The sequence below is a fragment of the Porites lutea genome, chromosome 2, assembly GCF_958299795.1.
Source record: "Porites lutea chromosome 2, jaPorLute2.1, whole genome shotgun sequence".
Lineage (NCBI taxonomy): Eukaryota > Metazoa > Cnidaria > Anthozoa > Scleractinia > Poritidae > Porites > Porites lutea.
In genome coordinates this window covers 32,188,185-32,209,550 of record NC_133202.1, presented here as the reverse complement: position 1 = coordinate 32,209,550, position 21,366 = coordinate 32,188,185, and the positions used below count along the sequence as shown (strand labels likewise).

The following is a 21,366-nucleotide window of genomic DNA, read 5'->3' as shown; positions in this document are numbered from 1 at the left end:
ATTTTTCTGTGTTGGTAAGCACTTTAATTTAGTGACTTTCAGGCCAGGAAGAAATCTGCCTTGCATGAATTCAGTTCGTTCCTTATTTCAGTTGGTAAAATACTTCTGTAGTTAGTACCCCGTTATCAACGAGCGAGACCATAAACCGTGATATTTTAATAAAGAACAGATAATTTATTCTAATATAATCGTGTTATTTATTTAGTACTTGTCAGTTGTCTGTTTATCTTATTATTACTTTTTCTTAATATTTGTATGTGCTTGTCTCTTCAGCCCGGAAAACTTTACGGCAATTTGAAATAGCATGCATAGAAGCCGCCGGCAGCGTTTTCCCTGATACAAATGACATGTCATTCTGATCGGTGAATTGCTTGCATTTTCAAGATTCATTTGAAAGCGCTGCAAGGAGACAATACACTAGCAGAATGCGAGGTCGTCATTTTTAGGTCAATTGTTAAATTGGCACCCAAAGCCCACACTTCCCCTGCTCAGCAGACAGCAGCTCAGTCATAAGAAGTGCTTTAATTACGGGCTGATCTCCATAGCGACCATCTGCTGGACAGGAACACGAGAAATCTGGGTACTAAGGATGATAAACAAAAATGTAGTCCTATTTTTTGACATTATCAGAATAGCCAACAACAGCCCGCGTTTCCACTTGTAGAGCTGCCGTCATCTGCTTTCTTTTGATCTTCTTTTTTCTCAGCTTCTTTCTCCGCCCGTCTCTCAGCTTCTCTACTTTCTGCGTCCACCTTGATCTCTTGCACTCTCCGTGACTGTGCCACAGAGAAAAACAATCCCAGTTCTTCCTTCTGTATCCCGTCATCTCCGTCGCGGTCGGCAAATTTCATGATCATGTCGCGCTGGTCGCTGATGGTTTTCATGTCCGGTGGCTCCTGACAAATAAAAAGACAACCCCTCGATGTTACCACACAATGACCATAAAAAAAGGGAAAAAAGAACGGTTGTAATATCGGGGAAATCATGTGAACGGGGTTATCGTAAGGTAGGGCTTCCATGTACAAACGACAGGAAATGCTTTTCGGGTCACGTGGTCTGAGTAAGCAGCAAAATGCATTGAAAGAGAGAAGCTCTACAGTAGCCTGCTACCGAAGACGTATTTCCGGTCGTCGCTTCTCTGCCTCTTTTCCGGAGGGAGAGAAACGACGTCTGCGGTCGCAGGCTACTTTACAGCGACAAGGCAAACTCTGCTGTGTTTCCCCAATTTTTCTTTACTATTACGTTGCGTCAGAACGAGGGAAAGGCATGAATTTTATTTTTCAAAGTCTCTAAATTTTCTTCTTGTTGTTGTTTTTTAATATTAATTAGTTTGTTTTTGTTTTTCGTTTTGTTTATTATTTGTTTCTTTTTAGGTTAGCCAAAAAGTTTATACATTTTTGATCCGTCAACCTCAAACACCGGCATTACCCGAATTTGTAGTATTTGGTTTCAGAGACAAATTTAACCAAAAGTATCAGTATCCATTTTTCTTAATCTTATGGAAATAACCGAGGACCAGAAAACTGCTTTCCCAGGAATACAGTCTAGGCATTTGGATACATACACTGTTATTCTTGATGTACAAGTCTCGAATGAGTGCATCGAGCTCCGCGCCGCCAATTATTCCATTGTGATCCTGTATAGGTAAAAGGCAAAAAATTAAAACTGACTAATTTAATGGTTCCTAAAAACGACATGAATGAAAATATAAAAACGAATTGCCAAAGAGTCAGCCAAGCGTAGATTATAGAAGCAGTCGAGGCTGACGAGGCAGAAACAACATAGAGCTGATGCCTGCGATTCGGTGAGTGATTGATTCAGATGTCTTGAAAAATTTCGACAGCGTACTGAGAAAGACCAAACTCACCCGAGTGCTGATTCTTGTTTCCATAGTTAGTATTCAGCACTAACACGTGTGATCAACCCAACTATCGTTTGTGTATAACAAACTACACTTCATTATCTTCAAGGCCACGAAACGGTACTAATTACTTACCTGGTCGTAGTGGTACCAAATTTTCTCAAATTCTTGTCTTGTCAAATTTTTTCGGATCTAGGCAAAGAAGATTTTTAAATAATGTCAGTACAGGAAACTTGTTAGCGGACAATGGTGTACTTTAGAAAGGCAGCTGATCATCTTACCTGGAATTTTGAGAGGAAATTTTCTTCAACAGGCAATAGTCTATAGATGAGAGTAAAGAAAATGCAGCTTAGAAGAAAATAAGCACATACGTTGTCGATCATTAATTATCTCAGTGTGTATGAATCTTTAATACAAACCTCATAAATCATTCAGAATACACCCAATGAAACCAAACGCAACAGGGGCAATCTATACTTTTGATTTTGCGGGAAGGGGGGAAGATTGAATCTTCAGGAGTAAAGAGTTTGTGTAGGAGGCAAATCTGAGGTATCTGGGGCAATAATGAATGGACAAGGGGGGTGGGGTGGGGCGGGAGGTGGAAAGACAAGAAGAACTTCCCTTCAACCGCCCTTGCACGATCAGTAATTACTTGAACTAAACATAAAAAACAGCTGAGACCTACATCCAATAACAATAACGAGATCATGAGAAAATGAAAAAGGAGAAGTACAAATGAAAAATGTTTAAACGAATGAATTAGGCGTGTTATACTGATAACTCTGCTTGGAGAGAGGCAGCGTCTTAAGGAAATGTCTGTCTTGTAGGGGGTAAAAAATTGAAAGGAATGACAAGAGAGCGCTTGACATGGCGGGACCATGAACTCTGCCGTTTTATTGATATGTCTGCCGGAAAAAAACCTTCCGTTAAGAGGGAGTTTCGTGTTGGGCTGGTTTCTTTGTTTTTAGTTTTGACAATGTACAAACTTCTCCAATGATCAATATAAGATTAACTGAACATACTTAGCCATTTCAGATAGCTCTATTTCCCCATCATCATTCTTGTCAAACGATTCGATCTACAAACAAGGAAAATTACATTTCATTTGTCAGTGGATTTTCAACTAACTGGCCCCCATTATATCCAGTTTATATTCCTTCTACATATAGAGCCAGTGAAAGCCAAAATCAGGGTCGCAGGCTCAGTCCAATTTGCAGGAGGAGTTCAGTTTGCTTCTTGCTTATGACGAAATTTGAATAACCTCAAAAAAAAAAATTTCAAAAGATCTCACGAGAGCTTCGCTTTTAGATTTGGCTAAATCTCTTTATCATCATACTTCAGTGTGTAGATGCACTTGTTCCCGCGATAATGACGTTAATCATTACTTGACCTTCTGAATGACAAGACTTACAGCGTCTTGTTGCGGGAGACCCAGAAGTTTACAACGCCTGAGGCCATTTTAAAACGTGACGTAAAATCATTTAGCTTTGAGTTCTTAGGAAGTGATTCCTTTCCTTTTATTGAGGTCCTAGCGTGATTTGCAGACATATCAATCGATGTCAGGTATTGAAAGTAGTAAGCGACAGCCTCCAAAGTGTATCCGTTACAAGCCCGCATGGCAGACGACGACAAGCTTTTTGGCCAAGTTTTATAATACAGCGCATGCGCGAGGGGAACACGCGAAGAGAAGAGTTAAAGGGAAGAGGACGTCTCCCTCTCCCCGTCTCCCCTCGTGGGCGTGCGCGTGTCCTCGATATTTCTCCTTGCGCCCTACTTATCCCTACTTAGAATTAAAATTCTCACTGGAATTACAGTATGGCTTTAAGCTCATTTCATTTACATCCGAACACGCAAGAGGGTATAGTTTTCCTAGACATCTCTAGTTGTTCACCAGGGGGCCATATGATGGGATGCGAGACATATCAGTTTGAAATAATTGGCAAGTTACGTAAAGCACTTGTCTGAGTGCCCCCACCCATCTGCCCCTCGGGAGGACTTTTCAGTGACAGGAGATGGGGATGCTTGTCGACTCATTTAGGGATGTAAATTGCAAATTTTGGTACCGTTGAGGGTTTTCAGGACGGAAAGCTAATAATGTTTTTGCCCATAAAAATAAGTACCGGTTAGGGTAGGAAGACATAGCAAGAAAATTAATCGCTGTCACAGCGTCCTAAGAAGAACTTGCTCAACTTGATCAACTTTATTCAATTTAAATTAAGAGTACACTCAGATCCCATGGTTGCGCAAATTGGTTGCCTGGTTTAGCAAGGTTTTCTACCGGTCAAACAAACCCTAACTCCACGCCCATATTGATCTCCCTTCGTGGTTTCAGACATGTGACAAGAACTTCACCTTTACAGAGAAGTCTCCCGCGTCTAAGGCTTTTTTCACACTATAAAGGATAGCTTTTGCGCCTGGCACGAAAACCATACTGGACACATAAAACCACATATCACACACAAAAAACGATGATTTCGGCGCGATTTCTGTAACGGAACGAAGCTGCGCTGCACGTGCAAGAGTCAGATATCGGATAGGTGTTCTACTACACCGGATAAGTTTTCGTTACGGCAAGAACGCATAGTAAAATAGTGTGAACATGCACAAAAAAGCCTTAATCTACTTCATCGAGACACTATTAGATCTTGAAACTTACAGCGCCATTGACGTAATCTTCAATTCTCTGTGGACTGATGTTTGGATTATTAACCGTCAACATATCTTTGAAGAAACCCTGAAAGAAGGGGCAAGAAAAAAGGAATGTATAGATAAAATAATAACTGTTTGCTCATAACTGTTGATTATCATTGCCTTTTTAGCGAATCTAATATTATGAGAGCCAAAAGGAAAAAAAATCAAGCTTCTTGAAAAAAATGCACAAGATCCAATTACTGGCAGTAAATGTTCAAACTGACCCTCAGTTGTTTCTTCTCCAAATATCCCTCTCTATAAACATCATAATGATTCCAGATCTGAAATGACAAAACGGTTAGTATTTTAACGTGTTTAGGTCAAGGCGAGTTGACTTTCATCTGCTGGCATTGGTATCCAAGTAATACAACTTCTTCAGTTTCAAAGGAAGTCGACGAGGAGATGGTTGTCTTCTGGCCTATGGCAAACCTCCCCCCCCCCCCCCCCCCGGCCCCTTTGTCGCCCCTTTCAATCTCGCTCGTTCAAGTATTTTTACCCGAATTTCGGATTCGGAGCGAGCTTTTAACGGATCTGGAGATCCTTCAATTGCAGTGGATTGCGGATTCATCCATTTTTTTTTTTTTTTGGGGGGGGGGGGGGGGGGATTTTGGACTTTGCATGTCCTAAAAAATTTTTGCCGGGATTTCGGTTTGAGAACAAAATTTTGACGGAGGATTTGGGTGATAAAGCATAACAGATCGGCGGATTTTCACACCCCTATTCACCCGCCCCCCTCTTCAACGGTTTTTCGCTCCATCCAAGGATTAGGAGCAACGACCAGCACAGTTGGTTAGCGCGGCGCCCTCTGTGCTAGAGGTCCCGAGTTCGATTCCCAGATAGGACCTTAAATCTTTCTGTCGACTAATCTTTTCTTTCCGTTTAGCTTTAAGTAGATTTAAATACCCGTAAAACGGAAAACAGTTGGAGAAGGCGGCGTAAATTGACCACACTGTCAGTCTGAGTCAGGTTTGTTAGCCAGATGACTTTTTCCTAGCTACCGATGTACACCTGTAATAAGGTAAAATAATGGCTCTACTCTAACCTTCAACGACTAGACTAGGAAAATCATCATGACTTACTATCAATGAGCACCTTACCTTCATGAATTCTACGCTAGTGATTCTGGCTTCTTTTTGGAACTGAAGAAGGAAGTTTTCCTCCGTTGGTAGGATCTGCGCCAACTACAAACGTAAAAAAGATAAACTTATTCCTTGAAAACGTGTTCAGCTTTTACAAATAACTACATTAGACGGCCAATTTACAGATACAAAACAACGTGTTGGTTTCATTCTGTGCATCCCAGAATGATCTTTCAACCGAATTGTCTGCAGATGATAGATGCGAGTTGTTGGTTAGCAGTGTCAAAAGGTGTCTTCACACATACCTCATTAATTTCAAGGCGGCCGTCAAAGTTCTTATCGTATCTTTCCAGAATAAGTTCTCTCATCTCCCTAACCTTGTCGTGTGCTAAACCCTGTCGACAGTGAAGACCAATCACGATCAGCAAAGTACCGTACGAATTTATCTCATATCTGTCTCACTATTAAGGGAACTTCACCCACATGATTAAGTCACATTAATAGGACTGCCTCGAAAAACGTACCAACGTATTTGGTTCAGGATCAGAGGATAACAAAAATAGACTTCGAGCAGTCTCTCTTTTGTCTTAGTACGTCGAGCGGAACGCACTACCGGCCTCGTTTCTCGCCGCCTCGGGGCTTCGCCGCTTGACGCTCGCGCGCTCATGCACTCCCCTCATGCAGTTCTAAATCTAAAGAAAAAGAGAGACCGCTCGCATTCTACTTAACAAAACCGGCTCTATCACATTTCAATTGTGTACCGTTCCCAGTTCCTACTTTTATAAAATTTATAATTTTTAATTAAAGTAATTTTGAAGGATTAAATAACTATGAGTTATTAACATTTACATGACGCCTTAAGTCCGGAGAAGATATTAAGGAAAGAGATTGCGTTTATAAGAATCGATTAATAGATTTCTCATCGGGTGCTTGAAATCAAAATAAACAATTCTAAGGAGTGAAATGATCACAGGATCTCAGTCGAGTTTGTAACCAACTTCTTGATCAATTTATATTGGATAAGATACAACTTTATAGTGGGGTTATATAGCCTACTGAGCTGTTTATTATTATGCTCCTCTTATAAACCTCGTAGGAACTCAATCGATCCACTTTTCAAAATATTTATGCTAAGTGCTCAGTCTAAGTTTCTTAATCATGTAATCTTTATACACACCCCGTGATTTCCAAATACATGTATCATGTCTGCGGGTGTGTGATTGTGACCCCTCAAGAGCAATAATCCCAAATTTTTGTTGCATGAGCCAATGACTCGAAACTATTAATTTAAGACATGAGTAATAGGGGAGGTCTTCAATTGTTAATGAGATCGCATAAAATAACACGAAATTTAAAAATTTACAAAAATCTGTTGATTTCGTAATACTCACGTGGTATCTGGCCTCAAACAGTTCTTGCAAAAAAGGATCAAGTTCCCGCGCTTCTATGTAACCATTACCTTTGAAAGAGTAAATATAATTGTGAGCCCCATTTTGTTAGCTGCTTGTTAAGTTAACCGCGAGCGTCAAAATATGAGCCGATGATTTACAGAAATTAAACCTGCGGTAGGGTTTTTTTCATGACTAAGATACTTAAGAGAGCTTAAGAGTCTCTTTAGCAGTAGTGGAAAAAAATCAACTAAGAAATCAAGTCTTCTTTTTTCTTTTTTTCATTTGTAAGGAAGAAAGCATTAAAAAATCAAGAGAAAAATTCGGAAATTGTACCGGTACCAGGTGTCATGCAAATTTTGAAACAGCGATTTACTTAGCATTCATCGTATTCAATCATAAATAAAGCAAAATTTTGAGGCTAAGGAGGTCGTTGTTTATAATATCATCCAAATGTCTTCCGGTTTCGTATTATTCTATTCTATTTTATTTCTTATGGGTTTGGAGCATTTTTATTTTCTGGTATAAAAATAAAGTAATATTTTTCCTAGTAAAAAATAGGTTTAATATTTCTCATTTTGACAGATTCATTAGCGCGTTTCGCTCGTCTTGATGAAGAAAGCCTACGGGGCATTAAATGGATTTGTTACTTCTGTTCCTCGTTTTGATCTCGCGTTAAATTCAACGAGAAACTGTTTTACAACAAGAAAGAAATGAATCCATGCAGAAATGAGAAAGTCTCTTGGCCCTGCATGAGAGGATTTGCGAATCGAACTCCATTTAGTCGCTTGCAGCTGCTGGAATAACGTTTAATTTATGCAAGATTTTCAGCCAAACAAAAAACTTACCATCTTTGTCGTATTTCCTGAAAACGGCCATAAATTCAGTCGATGTTAACTGAGCTTTGCCGTGAAATTTGGTCACGAAAGGCTTCATCCCGCGAGAAGAGGCCATGTCGTCGACTACGCACCGCTCCCACTATGTTTGACACAGACAGGCTTTGTGGGTCATTGTAAACATACACCAGCAGATCAGACCAGCTGACTCCACGAGCATTAGTACCCATGTACGTGAGCCCCAGAAATGAACAAATGATTTGTGTTCGGCGATTTTATTGGCTGATTTCAAGGTGTGAGAAAATTATTGTCAAAGCTTTTGTCTGTGAATATTTCTCTTGCTGGTATTAAATATAGCGGAAATTGCTAAGTCAAATTGTGACATCCTAAGCATTTGTCATTACAGCTTCAGCGAAACACGATCGCTCTTCCTTTAATTTCTGTCACGAGGTGTCTCTGTGTGTCCGCTACTTTCCTCACGTTTGCTGTTGTTTTTCATTTTTAAAAATGTTAAAAAATATTAAAATATTATATTTTTATTTGACTGTTTTCAGTCAGCGATGAAGTAAAAATGCCTGAAAGAAAATGAAAACGCGTCTATTTTATCGACGTAACTTGACTGAAAGTGGATCCCACTGTGACTCATAATTTATAACCACAAGCGACTGCACAAGTACCTCAAGCCCATAATTAGTATGCAGCGTCTGTCAGCGTCTTGCTTATTTCGTAACAAATGATACCGTTTATTGACCAATATTGCAGAAACAAGTGAAATGAAGTTTATGCACGACAACTAAATATCAAGTATCTTAGTGGATGGCTCGCTCAACATTCTCAATATCAATGTGCGGTTTGTAGTAGTGCCTTCTCCTTCTGTGGGAGAGTTCTTCCTTCAAGGACGAGTGAGGGTTACCTCCCCTTTTCTTTTTCAGTACACGTCTACTAGTCTCCTTTTTTCTTCGGTTTAGTCAGAGGGGAGTGCACGCGCGTGCGAGGTGTGTAAGAAAGAATTCCAACTGCAGTGAATGTTTGACTTGTCATCACCCTCCTGAAATGCCAGTGTGTCTCGGCCCTAGTCAGGGGTACCTTAGGCCGACTTTCCATATCGGAACATTTTGATCTTGTCAAAAAATTATTTTATAATTATTTTTTCCAATGTTAACCCTCGGACGTACACGCAAATTCATACCACCCGTCTATCTTTAGACAACAAACATGTCTTGTAACTAGCTAAACATGTTTCTAAGCTTATGGAGCTTTTTTTGGTGTTTGGTACGAGAATGTGTTGCCATAGTAACCATTTATTTCCAGTAACAAGTAAAATGAAGTGTTTCCAGGAGCCTTTCAGCCAAAGAGGTCGTTAATGGTAACCAGTTCCTTTATATATTTCCACATTAAATCTGACAACAAGTGGAGCTACGTTTATGAAATCCACTATTAATAGACGTCTTTGAACCTTTAATCACTGCAACTGATACAGTATTCACTGTCCCCACTGACCTAACTGAACTGATAAGAAAAAATCACAGTATATTACCACTTTTGCGAGATGTACTTAGACTTTATTTGTCGACTTCACCTGTGGCAGGTGTTTCAAGGCTATCTATTGATACCATTAATGAAACCTCTTCTACATGCATTGTGTATTATAATTTATTCAATGTAAGCTAACCGTATAATTGTTAATTTTGCCTACCAAGACTAAGCCTAATTAGTGCCTAATACGTCGAAAGACCAAAGGTGAGACTAAGTTATTTGGTCGAAGCATCTTCCATTCTACAGGTGGGCTTGTAACATCCCATCCTCCGTTTATTTCTAAGACAAGAGCCTTGCTTGCTCCCTGGTATGTCTAGGTCATCGTAAGAGTTGAGCTTATGCATGCATTCGCATATATTACTATTTAATGGTCACCACAGCGTTGAACAGAAGTTAAGGTCCCATAGTTGGCCTTAAGCCATCTTATTACTGCCCTTATTGCTTGACAAAATTATTCTGATTGGTCTGCTAAACACGCGGACAGACAACAAACTCAGCAAAGACAGAACACCACTCCAAGGGTTGTTCAAAGCTTACCAAAGTTTTGCCATATGTTACATCTACCTACTGGCTACTTCTCCGGGATCACAGTTCAAGATTATTGTACTCGCTTTACTGAGGGATTGCACGACCTAGAGCCTAGCTATCTTTCGAAGCCTCTCTACCCTTCGCATCCATCTTGGTCTCTTGTACTCGCCGTGACTCAGAGAAGAACAGTCCCAGCTCTTCCTTTCTTATCCTGTCGTCTTTGTCACGGTCGGCAAATCTCATAATCATTTCACGCTGCTCATTGATCGTTTTCATATCCGGTGGCTCCTGCATATTAAAAGAAATCGAAATCGTTAACTTTCTAATCCCTGTTATAACCTTACGGCTGTAGCACTTTAACAAGAATCCCCCCCCCCCCCCATTCCACTCCCCGCCTCCCCTAGTCTAGGTTTTTAAGACTTGACTTGTTTTTCAAACTGGGCTTTTTTTTTGGGGGGGGGGGGGGTGTTTATTTCCAACTAATAATGCAGCTTAAACATTATTCGCCTCAGGCTATGACTTTAAAGATCACAATGTATAAAATTTGTAATAGAAAACTGGTTCTAAAAAGTGAATCGTCACAAACCTATCAAATGGCAATTTTAGGGGAATCTTTTTAAAAGGAAACGAATGTGGACAAAACGGCTTCCCCAGTACTATTAATACATGGTGGTGGTATTTGGATACATACACTGTTATTCTTGATGTACAAGTCTCGTATCAGAGCATCGAGCTCCGCACCGGCAATAGTTCCATTGTGATCCTGTGCGGACAAGACAGAGGGGGATAAAGTGCTTTAAACATGAAACATAGAATGATTTTCTAGTTGCAATTACCCACAGCCTGGAAAAGGATTAGTGAAGACCAAAAAACACAGTCAGATAGTCACGATGAACTGCTGCCTCTAAATTGATGCCTCCGTAAAAACTGATACGTAGAGATGGCAGCACTAGTAATTCCGCCAAGCACTGATGAAGAAAGGTCGGGGAGGAGGGGTACTTACCATTTACATGGAAAAAAACCGGAAATTCCGGGTGGAAAATCAAATGGTTCCACCGTTCCGTATGGAAAGGTTCAGAAAACATGGGTATGATTTTAGGCAATACAATTTTTTTACTCTTCTTAGTCTGTTCAGTTGATTTTGACACGACTTTTCGGCGGGTTGTTTCCCACCACGTCAAAGTTTACAGTTTTATATTTATGCACAAGATTTCAACCCGAGTCAGTGTTTTGCGTAAATGGCCCGGGATGAGCGCATCATCGCCCCTAAGTTTAATACGCTCTCTTTGCGGATGATGAGCTATGATGATAATTTTGAACTGCCGTGTGACGTAAATTTTGAGTGTATTACACCATTATTGCATTGTTTTCATTTGTCTACTTGTAACTATTTGGCACTGCTAATTGTAACATTAAACGGGGGTGAGTCACGGCTGTCAAGCTCATTTTGTTAACTTTGCTAAATACGCGTCTTTTATACAGCATTGAAATACCAGGGGTGAGCTTTCGCGCCAAAACATGACATACTCAGACGTGAGAATGACATGTTATCCTCGCATGTAAAAAGATCACCGTTGCTATGACTACATAATAAATCGCAGTGAAGTTGTTTTCTATTTCATTGAAATGGTTTGGCTTTTTATTGGTGTTTATATAATAATAGAACATTACATATGGATGGCCGTTTAGAGATACCAAATTTATCTTCGAGTGTTGAAAAATATTTCACGAGAAGATTCGAAAGAGAAGAGAAAAAGAAAGAGAAGAGAAATTTCGTATATCCACAGCCATGTCATATCCTCTATTTATTCACACTATGAAAAATCAGTTGCCAGCAGGGATAACACCAGAACTTTGAGTTAAATGAAGATCACTCACAAGCATGATATCACATGGTACAAGAACAAATTTAAAATGAGCTTTGCAAAACTGTTAGGCTAACAAGTTTTCAAAAACCATGATTTCAATCCGTTTCAAGTCTTTTTCAAGTTTTTCCATCTGTGCTTCCCTTTGTATCTGGTGTGTTAATATTTATTAAAAAAAGATGTCGTTTGAACGTTTTGAATTATGATCGCTATTTGGACATATAAACTATGCTTTTCCCTGTTGTGCCCGTTATTGTTTGTTGAGAAACACCCATTTTGTTAAATTAATACAAAGCACTCAGTTTCTTTTGAATATTCGCCCGTTATCAGAAAAGTTTATGCACCTGCCATATAGGAAACTATGCACGAAACTTAAAATGTTTTATACTACTTTTAGTTTAATTTTCTCGTTTATTCTACACATATCTCTATTTGTGTCCGTAACACGGGACCTGGCCCGTTTCTCACCTGGTCGTAGTGGTACCAAATTTTCTCAAAATCTCTTCTTGTCATTTTGCTTCGGATCTATTTAAAAGCAAACAGACAAACAAAAGCAAACAGATAAAAACAAAAACAAAGACAAACGAAAAAAAAAAACCGAAACAAAATATGCAGTACAAGGGTCTTGATGCACTAAAATTAATACATCGAAAAAGCTCTGGGTTCAATTAATTTAGCTTACCTCGAATTTTGAGAGGAAATTTTCTTCTACAGGCAACAGTCTGTAAGAAACCAACAAGTAGATAGCGCAGATAGCGTGACACAATCCTGCCTTTACCCATTTATTTCACCATCCGCTGATCAGGCAGGGGCACCCAACGAGGATATAGTTCAAAACCACTTAACATAGCATTGTTGAACGTATTTTAGTATTTAAACGGTAGATATAGGCATATTTTTATCCCCTAAAAACTTTTCATTTATTCTGATTTCCTAGCTGAAAGTCTAGTGATCCGAAAATTATAGTGATCAAACTTACCTTTTCGAAAATTTCAGTCAGGAAAAGGCTCCCGAAAATTCTAGGTTGCCTTTTTTAGAGTAAATATCCGTTTGAAATGGGTAATTATACCATTTTGTAGATGTTCGAAAATCCTAGGAGAGGCACGCAAGCACGAAATTTTACAACAAATGTTCCGAAAATTCTAGTTCTCAAATCGTCTTCCGAACAGATATTTTCCCGAAAATTGCCGTTGGGTGCCCCTGATCAGGTCACATATTTTGTGATAAGGAGCTTAAGAAAGACGTTTATGGGCGACGTAAGTCAACCGGAAGTGAGGCCTTCTCCTTTTTTATATGCCTTGACGCTAACAAATTTGTATTGCTGAGTTTCTTTTCTCTTATAAAGAGGGTTTAACCGCTTTTTTTAACCAATCCACTGCCCAATGATGCATAAGGTCCACTTCCGGTTGACGTCCGTCGCTCAAAAACGCTGTTGCTTAAGCTCCCTAATATCCCCCTCTCAGGGTTTGAATCATTTAATTGTTACATGTCACGTGATCTTGGAGTAAGGGAAAACTCCTGTTGACTTATGAAATCATCTTGCCACCCAAAAGTAATTCCTGACAAATAGAAAGGTTCAGAAAGTAGTTCCCAACTTAGTACCATTAAAGACTGAAGATAGAAGAGAGATTGACGTACTTAGCCATTTCAGATAACTCTATTTCCCCATCATCATTTTTGTCCAACGTTTCGATCTAAGAACAAAGAGAAAGTGTTTCATTATAAACTGAAGGTCAGTGTTTATTGAACTAGAAGACACAAACCCTGTGCAAAGTATCTTGCAATTCGTCTCATACTTTCCTTAAAGCGCAAGAGATAACCATCTGGTTAGTTGAATCCTCAACTCATATCAGTGTTAGCTTAAACGTGAGTAATTTGATTCTGCAACAATTCGCTTCTTGAACACACCTTGTTTGCGACCCAAAATTAAGCATTTCAAACAATGTCTTCTAATTTTCTCTGGGCGAATGTAACACCCACGAGAAGTTAACAACGAGGGTTAAGCAAAACTTCGGGGGCAAGCGAGGTGTATAATAGGAAATGCGTACTCGGCAAAAAAAAAATTCAAAACAGCTCCTTTACTGCAATTAGTTGCTCATCTATGACTGCAACTTCGTTTCCAGGGCCTTTCTTCTATTTTGGCCCCAGGGGCCTGAAACAAGAGACACAAGTGGGAACGAGGTTGTTGCGAAGTCTTCAAACGGGAAGAGGGATTGTCAATCAATAAAGTCATAAATACCACATAAGGGTTACAAGAAAAACAGAGGCCTTCTTAATCATGCATATAATGCTGCCACATGAGACGAACTTTAACAAATTTTACTGTATGTCTACTTAGTTGAGACGCTATCGGCTCCTGCTACTCACCGCAGCGTTGACATATTGTTCAATTCTCTGTGGACTGATACTTGGATTATTAACCGTCAACATGTCTTTGAAGAATCCCTGAAAGATACCATGATAAGAAAATAAAATTATTCTTTGTGTAGTACTCTTGATTTCAATTGCCTTTTTGGGGAAAGATTATGAGAAAAGGCGTTTTGAAACTGATACATATTGATCTTTCAAAAAATTAAATTCCGCATAATCAAACAATCAAACAAAGATCTACAACTAACCCTTAGTTGTTGTCTCTCTAAATATCCCTTTTTATCAGCATCATAATGATTCCAGATCTGAAATGACAATTTTTTAAGAAGTAATTATTTTTTTAAAAATCAACTAAATTACTTGTTGACATTTTATAGATCGATAAAGGCGAGCAACTCCTTGGTTACTGAAGTCATAAGAAGACTAATGCCCCACTCACACCAACTAAACATGTCTTAAACCAGGTTAAAAAAAAAACAACAAAAAAAACAAACAAACAAAAAAAAGGACACGGAAAACTGGAACGTAAACCCAGCTTTTCACACTGGATTCGATTGAAATTCAGTCACCATGTTTTGTAGTTTGCGCAAAATTAGGTCAGTTAGCTGCTTTTAGAAAGGAAAAGATTTTTAACCTTGTTGAGCTTTGGTATAAATGGAGCTAAAGGTTTAGACTATTCCTTGTGATTCCCTGGAAGGCATTGAACTAAGTGTTTCATAATACGTTACGCTGTTTTGAAGGAGGATCAAGAGGCTATCCCTCTGTTAAGATCTCTTCTTACATATTACCTCCTAGTGAAAGCTGGAGCAATGTTCGTTGGGAAATTGACATTCAGTTTGTTCAAAGGTTCCTCCACGTGGATGGGGGAAGGAATCAGCCTTGTTATACAGTTCAACTTGGATTGGTTTGAAAGCATTTACCGGTATTTACTTATTAACGTTCACGTACCTTCATAAAATCGACGCTGGTAAGCTTAGCGTTTCTTTGGAACTGAAGAAGGAAATTTTCCTTGGTTGGTAGGATCTGCGCTACCTATACAAACAATGATCGAAAGGATAACTTTAAAACTCCTTCATAAAATATACAGCTCCTGAAATAGTTAAATGATACGATTTATATATACAAAAGGTAAAGGTACATTACGTGCGTCAAATGAAAGAGAAGCCTTGGAATTGCCCTGTACAGCTCTGTACGTAAAACGGTCTAAGAGTTGTTAGTATAAGGGGGGAGTGGAAATGGTGATGGAGGAGGGTGTATGTTAGCATATAAACTATTAAGTATTTCTGGTACCAGCGATTTTGGTTTTGGCCTCTTTTAGTCTGGACACATAAAGGGTTAAAACAGCGCGTTTTCTTCTGAAATTGGGTAATGATTTCTCCCTCTGCTTTCTTACTCTGTTCCAGGCTAGATAGTAGGGACAACACGTACGTGAAAGACACGTGTTCACGCTTTCTCAATTCCAAGGACTCCAACTATCTCGGAGCCTGAAACAGGCTCGACTGATCGGCCTAATTCGCAGCCACTAGAGCAGGAGTCAATGAGCAATGAGGACATGGACCGTTGCGTGCCTCCGATCAGAGATGCTGCAAGCAGAGAAGGGGACTGGGGAACAAATGAAAGCGTAGTGGTGAGAGCACTCGCCTCCAACCAACGTGGCCCGGGTTCAAATTCCGGTGTTGACATCATATGTGGATTGTTGTTGGCTCATACTACAATTCGACTACGAATGGTAGATGAAGAAACGCTATGTGGGTGTGCTATCTCTAAATCGTTATTGACTTGAATCGATGCTGAAGTCTGTACAAATTTCACAGATGTATCTCCCTTCGTCTCCGGGTTGTTGTTTCTCTTTTTACTTTTATCTCTTTACTTATCTGTGTTAAAATTCTACTTAAACAAACTGCATTCACATACCTCATTAATTTCAAGACGGCCGTCAAAGTTTTTGTCGTATTTTTCTAAAATAAGTTCTCTTATCTCCTTGACCTTGTCACGCGCCACACCCTATCCAAGCAAAGAGAATTGATAAGTAGAGTGTCAATCGTAAAACCATAAGTTTATTCGGCCACTCAAGTCCGCACCACTATTAAAGACCCGTTTAAATAGCGGGAAGAGTCCCAACCGACTCGGAGAACTAACCAACCTGGATTTATGGGGGCCGCTGAAATTCTGCGCGAGAATAAAAAAATGTTTTGACGTTTTGGCGGGTCTTTCCTTGGCCGGTAATTTACTTCGTTTTGCTCTGGGAAGACCGACATTCACATCAACAAAGAAAAAGGAATGGAAATATAGAAAACAAAACAACGATCGCGCTTTTATTTTATTTTATTTCTGCTACTTTCTACTGGGTTCGATATTCCAACGCCCCAAGCGATCCGTGCGTGATGCTATTCCTGGCAATTTATAAACCTCACTACGCTTGGGCCTAATCTCAGGCAGTGAAAAAAAGTAATTGATCGAATAAAAATAACAATTATACAATACAGTGGCATTGTTCCATCCTCAAATTAGTTTTTAGCCCTAACTAGTCCGTAAACGATTTTTGGACGAGGTTGCGTGAGTACGATAAGAAGACTTTAGTCAGACATCCAGCAGATCTTGCAGATAAACTTCATTAAACAATTCGTGACTGGTCCCCAGGGAAACAGTTATTTTTGTCCCCCGAGAATCTCAATGTTTCCCGTGTCGAAGCCAAGGGAAACATAGTGGTTCGAGTGACTCGTTATTTAGCTGGAAATTTTGAAGCTAGGGATTCATTAAACCTTGCTGTAACGGCGGACGTCGGTCAACATTCGCGGGTAACAGTGCACTGTTACCCTATGACGACATAGATTTTATGCAATGTTGCCCGCTCAGAGAATTTGGCGGGAAACAGTTTCATTGTTAGATGTCATGTGACCATCTCAAAATAACCAATGAGAGCGTGCACTGTTGGAAAGAAATTTCCAGCTTTGTAACAAATAGCAGTTGTCATCCGTTGAGTGGCATTTTTTGTGTATTATTCCTGTTGTACGAAATCGTCCGCAATTTCCTCTTCAACAAAATAGCTGAGCCACCGCGCCGTTTCTTTGCGTGACATCTGTGCTGCCTGCACGGCCTGGGGCTCCTTTTAATTTTCACAACGAAACACGTTCCAAATTTGATCAACAGTCGCTAACTGGCTATGAATAACCAGGATTCGGCTCCTGGAACAATACATTAGCCATTGGATGAAAGCCAACACGACAAGGGCAAATATTAGGAAAGTCATGATGTTTATCAGGCTCCCGCCCTTGAGTCATTCTTCAGATGCGGGTGCGTGAATTTTTTTTTTTTTTTTTTACATTTTCAAATTCTTATTTCTAAAGAACTTAGTTTTAGTTTTATTTCCATTTTTTTAGCTCCTGCAGAAGGTTTGTTTTCAAACCGAAATATTGGGCAATTTGTTTAAATATATTTTTTGTTTTATTTTGTTTACTTCTTCATCGCTTTGCCGTAAGGATCAGTAAGCCGTTCCATATTTTTCTACAAGTTTAATTGTACTGATCCAGGCCAACAACGGGGATATCCGGCACCACTCGTTGGTTTGTTGCTGTGGACTTGCTGATGTTTTATTTATTTTGCGTGATTTTTTGTCATATAAGCTTTACAATAACCCATATAACTCCTCTGAGAATTATTTTGCATTCAGGTCTTCCTTAACGATCTACTTAAATCAAAAAAACAACAACACCAACAACAAAACAACCTGCTTATTTGCGAATAAAAACTTACACGGTATTTGGCCTTCAACAGTTCCAGCAGAAAAGGATCAAGTTCCCTCGCTTCTAAGTAACCATTACCTTGAAAAAAGTAAATATTGTCAGCACTATTTCATATTCTAGCTACTAATTAAATTAAAGACTAAAATACATTAAAAAAATAATAAATGTATAAAAACCTATTTAGCGCGCAGCTACCGCGGCAGTACTCCCTTTTTTATATCATTATCGAAGTGCTTCGTCACACGTTCGTGACTTATCAAAATGTGTATACTCTAAGAGCAAACGGCTTTTAAAATCATAATGAAACAAAACTTTGAGGTTTAAAATGTAGTTCCTCCAAGAGTTCAATTCTATTTTTTACGTGTTTTCAGTTTTTTTTTTTTCAGGCTTCATTGAGGGCCTTCCGATCCGGCACTCTCTCGAGGAAAAAAAGTGAGGTTTAAAATCATTCGCTCACATCATTAGCAGTAGGAGACATTGTAAACTGGAATTGTAAATTCTGTTCGTCGTTTTCATCCTTGTTAATTCAACGAAAGAGTTATTGTACAGCACTAAGAAGAAATTAATTCATGCAGAAATAAAAACGTTTCCTGACTGCGTGAGAGGATCTGCAGTATAAATGAATAATTTCCTCTTATTCGACGTTATTCGACTTAGTCGCTTGCAGCTGTTGGATTAACGCTTGATATATGCAAAGTTTGATGCCAAACAGAGAACAACTCACCATCTTTGTCGTATTTCCTGAAAATGGCCATAAACTCAGTCGATGTGAGCTTAGTTTTGCCGTGAAATTTGGTTACGAAAGGCTTCATTCCGCGTGAGGAAGCCATGAGTGTCGAGTACTGTTCCTGCGTGGTACGAGACAACAGATTAGGGGTCGTGTAAATATGATACACGTGTCCACTGGGAAAGTTGACTTTTTGCGTCCGTGTATTCGAATATAAGACAATGATTAGCGCGGTAATCCACGATAGACGTCAGCAGGTTTACAGTTCATTTTCGTTCGATACGTGTGTTTCATGGTGGCCGGAAACATATGTCGTATGGCCATCACTCAAGAGCTCGATCATAAAAACAATGAAATTGATAAGGGACGGACCATTAGAAAAGTTACGGGGGTGGGGAATTTTCGAGCCGCAAGAATTTTTTTTCGTTATCAAATTCCTTGTATGAATTATTTTTAGGCCGTAGCATGAATATTTTTTAGGGTTAATTGGCGTGCATGAATTTTTTTTTTTTTCATTTAATTTTCCCTTGTGCGAATATATCTTTTTTTATACTTCGCCCCCCCCCCCCCCCCACCCATACGTTTTCTAATGGACCGTCCCTAAAAAGTATCTGTGACCACTTTCTATTAAAGAATCCAAGATGGCGTTGAAAAAGAACACGTGCACGAAAGAAGAATTGGCAGTACAGAAAGTGAAAGATTATGAAGTACATTCTCCTAAGTCAATAGGAAAAATTTATTAGTCTCCTTAACGGCTGTTCTATGCTTCGTCACGCAACGTACCTTTCCTCCTTTGTGGGAAGGGGAGGAGCGTTGCTTGACGACAAATGATTATTGGCTGGGAGATAGGAGAAGCTCCGCGCGCGAGACAGGAAGGCGCACACGAGGAAGGGACGCACCCATTAGGGTCTGTCTCAATGGGGTGGTAGCTTTGACGGTTGACGGTTAATTTTTTTGCCAATTTTGACGGTTGATGGTTATGGTTAGAGCATTTGACGGTTGACTAAGCGGACACGGTTAATTTTTTTCCAATATTGACGGGTGATGGTTATTGGTTGACGGTTGACTATAAAAGCGGACATTTAGTCCAAGAGTTAGATTTAATATTAACGTCGGTATAATATAAAAATATTAACTGTTGTGTTTTAGGCCGTTCAACGGCTGACGGTTAACCTCTGTGAGAGCCTTCAACAAGTCTCCAAAATGTAGATGCCGTTTCATCTGAAGTCTGAACAATATGTCATTCATGCCTCTTCCTACCCTCCGAGCAGAGGCCCTTCGATCTTCCTAGATAAAAGATCGAAGGGTCTCTGCTCGCAGGGTAGCCTCTTCCAACAGCTCCTTGTGCAGCTCTTCTCTTTGCTATTATAGACCTGTATAGCCTGCGCTGCGGGAAATGAAAGCCGCGGTGGCCCGTAAGGAACATTGCATTTTTTTTTTTTTTGCTTAAGTTATCGCGCGATAATTCAAACTTATCGCGCGCCAGTAAATGAGAAAGTTTAAAAATTATCGCGCGATAATTAGTCAGTTTATCGCGCGATAAATTGCAACTTTTCACATAATAAAGAGAAGCTAGAACGTTGCACGTGGAGAGATATAGTAGGGATAACACAAAATGTTATACCCTAGTAGGAATGTAAAATACAAAAACAGAACAAAACTTTAATCCTGGATTAACGCTACTCGGCCTTTTAGGAACCGGGCCCTGGTGGATATATATTATTTGCTCATTTCGTTGGATGAGTTTGGACCCTGGTGGTCCTCCTTGTCATGTGGATATTATAAGGTTTTCCAAATTACTCTTTGCCTAGTCTGGTGAGCAAAATAACGATTATATATCATGAAGTTCATTCGTATCAATCTTGCGAAGTGCCTCTCAGATTGTGCAAATGAAATAAGGAGAATAAATCATCTCCTCGTGCCCCACAGTGAAAACAATCCCTTGCTTGGAAATCTAGCTTGGCAACTCAAAAGAACCCTATTAAGCTGGCTTAAAAGTTAGACTATAACTCCTTCCTAGTATGATAAAGAAAGGGTCAACATCAAGATAATGCATGCATACAGTGCATGCAACGTTCCAGCTTCTCTTTATCATGTGATATGTTGCAATTTCTCGCGCCATGTATAAACTGACTAATTATCGCGCGATAATTTAAACTTATCGGGCGATAACTTAAGCAAAAAAAACTTTATTGTAATGTCCCTTACGGACCACCGTAATAAGACCCCACGGATGCTGTAATTAAATGGCATAGTTAACTTGTGTAATTTTATTTCAATGATCAGCTCGACTAAAAGTCCATAGCAATTGTAATACTAGGTTTTCATCGACAAACTAACCAATCGATATTTACATCGAAGAACTGTTATCGATTTGCCTGAATATCAATTGCTTTCCATCTAATGCTTTAGATTTTTTTCTTACTAGCGTCTAGCCTCATGGCTTGTCCCCCACTGGCTTCCACACGTGTAGGATCGCACGCTAACAGCTAATAGCTAACAGTTGGTAGGGTCATCCCTGGGGGTTCGCCCTACTAACCGGGAGACCTTTTCTCCATTTTAACACTTTTTCTCGCCTCGAGACAATCAGCGCATGAGCAATCGCTGTTGGCTCGAGCAAAAGAGTGAGACAACCTTTTACTCATAGAATGACGCCCGCTAACTGTTGACTCGGCTGGGAGGGTAACCCCTCTTTCCTTGGACAACTCCATATAAACATTTCCATTCTCAGTAAGTAATTGA

General features: G+C 39.6%; 2 protein-coding genes across 2 annotated transcripts; both read right to left on the bottom strand.

The window, feature by feature from the left end:
- Nucleotides 1–137: 137 nt before the first annotated feature.
- On the bottom strand, nucleotides 138–8,076 carry LOC140928342 (calretinin-like). Its single transcript, XM_073378082.1, has 11 exons — nucleotides 7,868–8,076; nucleotides 7,023–7,090; nucleotides 5,937–6,026; nucleotides 5,650–5,733; nucleotides 4,777–4,833; nucleotides 4,518–4,595; nucleotides 2,884–2,939; nucleotides 2,143–2,182; nucleotides 1,997–2,053; nucleotides 1,565–1,636; nucleotides 138–896 (listed from the first exon to the last, which is right to left on the bottom strand). The coding sequence occupies exons 1-11, from the start codon at nucleotides 7,971–7,973 to the stop codon at nucleotides 627–629; spliced, it is 978 nt and encodes a 325-aa protein (XP_073234183.1). The 5' UTR covers nucleotides 7,974–8,076; the 3' UTR covers nucleotides 138–626.
- Nucleotides 8,077–9,131: 1,055 nt separating this feature from the next.
- LOC140928343 (calretinin-like) lies at nucleotides 9,132–18,955 on the bottom strand. The gene is made up of 11 exons (XM_073378083.1): nucleotides 18,622–18,955; nucleotides 17,908–17,975; nucleotides 16,069–16,158; nucleotides 15,103–15,186; nucleotides 14,403–14,459; nucleotides 14,152–14,229; nucleotides 13,423–13,478; nucleotides 12,467–12,506; nucleotides 12,253–12,309; nucleotides 10,611–10,682; nucleotides 9,132–10,207 (listed from the first exon to the last, which is right to left on the bottom strand). The coding sequence occupies exons 1-11, from the start codon at nucleotides 18,725–18,727 to the stop codon at nucleotides 10,031–10,033; spliced, it is 885 nt and encodes a 294-aa protein (XP_073234184.1). The 5' UTR covers nucleotides 18,728–18,955; the 3' UTR covers nucleotides 9,132–10,030.
- Nucleotides 18,956–21,366: the final 2,411 nt, after the last annotated feature.

What these genes read in the sequence shown, in the direction of transcription:
- LOC140928342 (XM_073378082.1), bottom strand. Translation starts at nt 7,973, where the DNA reads ATGGCCTCTTCTCGCGGGATGAAGCCTTTCGTGACCAAATTTCACGGC. An exon ending in ATTTCCTCTCAAAATTCCAG is followed by an intron (nt 2,054 to 2,142) that starts GTAAGATGATCA and finishes TTCTTTGCCTAG; the next exon opens with ATCCGAAAAAATTTGACAAG. An exon ending in TTTGGTACCACTACGACCAG is followed by an intron (nt 1,637 to 1,996) that starts GTAAGTAATTAG and finishes TTACCTATACAG; the next exon opens with GATCACAATGGAATAATTGG.
- LOC140928343 (XM_073378083.1), bottom strand. Translation starts at nt 18,727, where the DNA reads ATGGCTTCCTCACGCGGAATGAAGCCTTTCGTAACCAAATTTCACGGC. An exon ending in AACAATATGTCAACGCTGCG is followed by an intron (nt 13,479 to 14,151) that starts GTGAGTAGCAGG and finishes CTTTGTTCTTAG; the next exon opens with ATCGAAACGTTGGACAAAAA. An exon ending in ATTTCCTCTCAAAATTCGAG is followed by an intron (nt 12,310 to 12,466) that starts GTAAGCTAAATT and finishes GCTTTTAAATAG; the next exon opens with ATCCGAAGCAAAATGACAAG.